Genomic DNA, 6912 nt, shown 5'->3' on the forward strand with positions numbered 1-6912 from the left:
AACTCCAGAGATCAGTTTAGAGTTCTCCATTCTTCATTAACTGACAAATAATTTACTTTTCTCTACCAGTAACGAGCCCACGCTGCTCCCGCTGCTGCTCCTCTCGTTGTTGTTGATTTTTTATTTATTTATTTATTTATTTATTTGAGCCATATTTTGCCCAGCAACTTTTACGGGATGACTCACCCGAGGCAGCTGTTACGCATGACAAAAAGGGAAGAAGAAAAAAAATCAAAGGATAAGGTGGGGCGAGCAGATGGCACTAGTCAGATAAAAAGGTGTTTAGGCGCCGGGGAGAGACTATTTGAGACCAGGGGAAAAAGGGGGCCACATGCTTCCGCGCACTGGGACAATGCAGAACTCGAGGATGCTCAGCGGGACGCTTCTCTGCGCTCTGGTGCTGTTCTCCAGCGCCGCCGGAGCCGAAGTGTTGGACACCGAGTCCGAGGAGGAGCTGAGCCCCAGAGCACTGCGTGACTTCTACCCCAAAGGTCCGAACCTGACCAGTGAGAAGCAGCTGGTAAGGTTTATATTCTATACTTTTGTCCTTTTCTTTTTTTTTTCGAAAACGAAAACGCAACTTTGTTGATTTTCCCCATTTTATGTATATATTTTTTTCTTTTGCGCATTACTTTTGCGCATTTGGGATTTCAGTTTCATTGAACCAAATTAAATATATGCTTTCAGATTTTCAATACAACTTATTTTTCGCGGAACTAATGACTTGATTGTCACCTTTTTCCTCATTAATTCGTCTTATTTTAGAGAAATTATCACTTTTACGCATGAATATATTTTGCAAATACATGTTCTAATCTGATATTATGCCCAACAGTTTCCTCATATTTTTAAATTCATACTTGTTACAATGATGTTTGCATATTTTATCTATATTAAAATCAGTAAATTTGCATGTTTGCTGCTGGAAAACAAACGCATCACGCACATTTTCGCTTCCTGGCAGCTTGGAGCTCTCCAAGAAGTTCTTGAAAAGCTGCAGGCTAAACGGCTGCCTTTATGGGAGAAGAAATTTGGCCAAGTCCCCACGGTAACGCAGGCTGCCTATTTTAAACAGATGCATCATACAGCCGATTCATGGCGCAGCAGGTGGAATTAATCCTTTTCTTTTCTTTTTTTTACGCCCCTCTCAGTGTGATGTCGGGGAGCAGTGCGCAGTGAGGAAAGGCGCTCGGATCGGAAAGATGTGCGACTGTCCCCGGGGAGCTTTCTGCAACTTCTTCCTGCTGAAGTGCTTATGAGCCTCTCGGATGTGTCTGAATGTGGCACTGAGATGGGATGAAGAAAGGAGAGGGGGGGAAAACTCACTCTATTCCTTTGTAATTACTGTCATATTTTTATGATACAGCTGAGGATCAGATGGGGTGACTGCCTGAAGGGGAAGAGAAAGAACTGTAAACATATAGTTCCATGACACATACATATATATATATATAAGGATGTTGATGATGAACCATGAAGCTCCTGTAAATATTCCGAACCTTCTTGCTGAACAACAGGATCATTGTTGTGATGAGTTACAAACCCACACTGCACAATAAAATGACCACACACACACACACACAAACACACACACACTGTAAAGACTTCAGCAATATTATAGCGTTGCTTCATCAGATCCAGTCCTGTCTTTAGTCCAGTTTTGTTTCAAATGAAAGTTTTGTGCGTGGCTCATTATAGTAAAATAACAATAAACTGTGGATCATCTTATTTTGTAAAGCACCTGAGTGACGGCATCTTCTTTTTATTGGCATTTAAACGCAGCCCTGTCCCTGCAATGTACTTATGTAAGGCTGTATTTTTAACTTAAATTAGTGTTTGTTTTTTTAAAGTGAAGTGTCAGTATTTGATCGGTGACGGTGCAGGCGCTGGCGTCACACCTCCTCAGGGTGATCAGGCTGCTCCACAGACGAGGACAGAGAGGTTTAAAATTAAACATTAGAAATGAAATTAAAAGCAGAGAGCGGCCGTCACGCCTCAGTCACTGCGGCGTTAGCACAGAACCTCCCAGTCATTTGTGGTGGAGCTGCTAAAACGAAGCTTAAATGACATGAAATCAGTCTGAAAACAATAAGTCATGACGCACGCAGATGTTACATCAAGAAATATCAGGTGACTTTGAAGCAGACGTGTGTATGTGCAGAGTTTTAAACTAATTGCACATGTTTACATCGATCTGTGGACTGAGGAAGGTTTAAGATGTGTGCACAACAGTTTTAATTAAACTAAGTGCAGCACTGAAGGAGAAGGTAGCATAGAAAAACACCCTTTAACAGGTAGAAGCAGCAGGTTGGACAGTTAGAGAGACAGAAAACAAAAAGATGGAGGTGAGACAGAGCAGATTAGTTCACAGATGCACCCAGATAAAGCATTTAATCTATAAAAGCTGTTTTGTTAATAAAAACCAGGTTATGCATCATACAAGGGAGATCGGCTGGATGAAAGGGATGAACGGACCCAACATTACAAGCGTTAAATTCAGGAGAATGAAGCACAGACTCATCTCAATCAATGTAACAAGCTTAATTTACATCAAACTCAGGTTTAGATGTGAAAATAATACAGATGTGACGTCAAACATGTGAGTTCAAAGCAGACGTGTGTACGTGCAGAGTGTTTGCATCTGTCTGCAGACGGAGGAAGGTTTAAGGTGTTTGCACAACGGTTTTAATTAATACAATAACATGACGCATGAAGACATCAAACTTATCCCGATGACTTTAAACTATAAACGTATAAATATAATAACACTGGTGTTTGTGCAGAGTTTTAAACTAAATGTATTTACATCTATGTGATGACTGAGGAAAGTTTCTATCACCTTACAGCAGAGTTTAAAGTTGTGAAACACGACTATTTAATTCAAATTAAACCCAGAACACCACTAAGGAGAAGACAAGAAAGAAACCTTGTACCATGTAAATTGTACATCAACCAATCATCAGTTATCTATGTGTGAGTGTGATGGGAAAAACAGAAGAGAACAACAAAAGGAAGCAGATTAATTCACATCTGCATAAAACATTTAAACTATAAAAGCTTTTATACTAATAAAAACTAGATGATAGAAAGGAGATCGACAATGGATAAAAATGATAAACAAACCCAGTGTTACAAGTGTTTATGTCTCGAGAATGAAAATGAGATAAGGCAGAGTTTTAAACTAGATGCATGTGTTTACATCTGTCAGCTGACTGACAGATGTAAACACATGCATCTGACTTTATAAGAAAATCCAAAAGGCAACGAGAGATGAGCAGAATCTAAACATCAGAAGAAAAAATGTGTCATAGTAGGTGATGCATGACAACAACGGGCACTAAAACTGGATCAAATATGATGAATAGAGCCAGTAATAATAAGAATGAACATGATGCACCAAACACATCCACGTGAGTTTAAAGTTTGGTTGCATGTGTTTACATCTAGCTGCTGACTGAGGAAGGTTTCTCCCACCTCAGAGCAGAGTTTTAAGGTGTGTGCACAATCATTTTAATTAAAACTAAGCCCAGAGCAGCTCTGAGGAGAAGGTGGGAAGGAAAACAAGAGGAAACATCGAGCTGCAGGCGAGAAGGAAGAAAGAACTAAAAACTAATAACAACTAGATGATGCATGGTACAAGGGAGATTAACAATGGATAGAAGTAATAAGTAGAGCCAGATCTACTAGGGTTAATTTCATGAGAATAAACATGAGCACAGAGGCAGAAAACTTTGACAAATTATATAACAGGTGGAGTAATGTGTGAACATATGAGAGGTAATAGTGGAGGAACTGGTTGGATGCTTCCAAAGCTGATACCGCAAATGATTGTTAATTAATTCCAGGAGGAAATGAAGTGCAGTAAGTTTCAGAACACATGCACCTGTCAGCCACATCATTATGACCACTGACAGGAGAAGAAAAATAACATTTAAACCATCTGGTGACAGTTCAGTGTTCTGCTGGGAAACTTTTGGACCTGACATTCATTCATGTGGATGTCGCTTAGACCTGTAGCACCCACCCAGGGTGGACACAGACACACACACAAAAACACTTTAGAAACAACTCAGAAAGTCATTAAGAACAGCTCAAGGTGTTGACCTGGCCTCCAAATTCACTAGATCCCAAACTGATCAAGTATCTGTGGGATGATCCACTGAGGCCCCTCTCCTCCCCCCGCGGGTCTATATGTGGGGCTGTTTTTTACTATTTGTTGTAATGTTCTGTATTTATTGTTGCACTTTGCGATTGCATGTCACAGGTCATAATGTTTACATAGGTCATAATGTTATGGCTGATCGATGTTTATCTCCCTTTTTTGGTAAAAATAATTGCAACCAATTCAGCTATAGATAATTTCAGAAGTTTATTCACATGTGAAACAAACAGCCATAAAAAAAAAACAACCAAGGTCAAAAGTCAACAACATCCACAAATGAATCTTCGAGTGTCCACACAAATAAACCGACCACTTCATGTATCTGGAATTCAAACCCAGCATCCTTCTGTTTGCATGTAGGAAATATAAAACACGTTCCCCGACGGCATGAGATGGAAGTGAAGTGGTCATGGAGAATGTGTGTAGGACGTTGTGTATAATCTTATTTCAGGCTCAGATTTGGAGTCTTTAGCTGGAGAATAATGTCAATTCTGCTCGGTGCACAGTTTTTGGCAAGAAGGTTTGTTCGACATCTTGGAGACTTTGTCGCAGTTTTTCTGTTGATTCAGTCTCTTCGTGAAATCCAGAGCGACTCCACGGCTCAGGCCATCTGCTCCGTGTTTTCTCCTCGATGTTTAGAAACTTTACTGAACGTTCGGGATCCGTCCGAAGTGGTTGCTCTGACGGCATTAGAAGAGGGTTAAGAAGCTAAGCATGTGAAATATTTACACAGAACTCCATGAGAGCGTGGTATTATGGCATCACATCTGATTTGGAGCCAAGAAAAATGTAAATAACGTCCAAACATTGTGAAGTAACTGATGAGTAAGTTGTGAGAACTTGAGTCTAGTTATAAAACTTTATATATTTTGCATTTTCTCATGCAATTGTAGATTTTTTATTCTTTTTTTTAATAAAAAAAATAAAAACCTGAGAAGAAAACACATCCACCGGAAGGAGTAGGAACAAAGAGACAAAAAACAGAGGGAGGAAAAACAAGAGCAAAGAGATGAGTCAAATAAAAGCAGCAGCAGAAGGAGGACGTGGACTTCTTCCATTTCTTCAGGCCTGTTTCCATTTTTAAGTCAGTCGCAAATTATGATTACAAGCTCCTTTTCATGTCTGTGTGGATGAGGACTTAACTTTACCTTTTTCCTGCAGTAAAAAAACGTGTCTCCAGAACTGGAGTCTTGCCGTTTTTTAATCATATAGTAATGAGTTAATGAGATACAGAACATTTCCAAAACTTCACCACACAAACTCTCCTCGTCGTGACTTTTTAGATTTTTCATTTCCCCAAAGAGATTATAGGAGGGCAGTCTCATTCACACCAATCATCAGTTTTTTTTTTACACCACAAGGATTTGGTTCAAAAGGTCAGGGATGAAGCATGAATACAAAATTCTGATGAGCTGCATCCTGTATTAAACTGGGAAGGGCTGGTTATACTTTTACTGCAGTGCTGCTCTTAGCTGATCCTTATAGCTGCTTTAAAAGATTTTAAATACGAAACAAACCAGGCTGATCCAAAAGGCTGATCTTTCTTGAAGACGTTTCATCCAAGCGTTCAGTTCTAAAAGACTGGTGGGGAGATTAAACAGGAACATCTGGATGATTGGTGTCTGTTAACTGGAGGCATCTGTTTTCTTTCTGCAATGAACAGTTTGACATAGTTGTCTTCCTTTGCTCCTCCTTGAAACTCTTCTAAAATGTGGCTAAAATGTGGCCGTTGTTGTTCCCCACCCCACCCACTCTCACCTCTACCCTATTCCATCTCAGACATGGTGCATTCACTGACATCAAGGAAAAAAGAAAAAAAAAAGCTCTACAGCCACAACAAAAATTTCAACTAATAGAACTGAACATAAACACATGAGCTTATTAATAACTGTGAGGTGGAGATATGTTTCTAGAAATCAGCACCATTTAACATCACTCCACAGAAAGTTGTAAGATCATGTAGCACAATATATTTCCGAAGCCTTTTCCGTGTATAGCAGCTAAAGGTCTAATTCACCAGTAAATAGTTGATGTGCAGCCTCCTTCTCTCTGTTACAGACTGGACGTTTTATGAAGTTGTTAACTGACTGTTGTCCCTCTTTTAGCATTAGCGGATGCCTTTTCAGATTAATTTCAGTACTTCAAGACTGACTTACATATTCTTCATGTCACGGTAATATTAGCTTCATCTTTAGTGAAGTATTTCCACACACTTGATGAATCGCTGCTACTTTGCTCTGATGAGCCACAGGCCTCCTCACCTTCTCGTCTTCCAGGAGGCACCCATGTTAATAACAATGATAATAATGCATCGTTTTTATGTAGCGCTTTATCATAGACACTCAGGGATGCTTTATATTGGATACATTACTCATTCACACACACACAGACACACACTGGTGGTTGTAAAGTACCTCAGTAGTCAGACTACAGCCTCTCTGACCACCAACATCACTCACTTGGAATCATACCAGTGGATAGGGTGGAATCGAGCCTCTCTACCTTTTGGTTATTGGTTCCCCAAGTTATTATTGTTCCATGATCAGTGACTAGTCGACTTCCTGCTCAAAGTTTCATGCTGCAGCATTGACTAGTCGGTACAACCCTTAGTGTCATGTCAGTGTATATGTAGTAAAGTGGGACTAGGACAAAGAGTATTTCACACCTCGATATTGTTTATTTTTAAAGATATTGTGATGTTTTCATGTCCAGAGGCTCCAGTCTCTGAATGGGGTGAATCTTCTTGGGCA

At 39.9% G+C, this 6912-nt stretch overlaps 1 protein-coding gene across 1 annotated transcript; it reads left to right on the plus strand.

Moving 5' to 3' along the window:
* Positions 1-274: 274 nt before the first annotated feature.
* LOC125005421 (cocaine- and amphetamine-regulated transcript protein) lies at positions 275-1740 on the plus strand. The gene is made up of 3 exons (XM_047580773.1): positions 275-520; positions 965-1048; positions 1152-1740. Exons 1-3 carry the CDS (start codon positions 332-334, stop codon positions 1257-1259), a joined length of 381 nt encoding a protein of 126 aa, XP_047436729.1. The 5' UTR covers positions 275-331; the 3' UTR covers positions 1260-1740.
* Positions 1741-6912: the final 5172 nt, after the last annotated feature.

The sequence above is a fragment of the Mugil cephalus genome, chromosome 3 (genome assembly GCF_022458985.1).
Source record: "Mugil cephalus isolate CIBA_MC_2020 chromosome 3, CIBA_Mcephalus_1.1, whole genome shotgun sequence".
Lineage (NCBI taxonomy): Eukaryota > Metazoa > Chordata > Actinopteri > Mugiliformes > Mugilidae > Mugil > Mugil cephalus.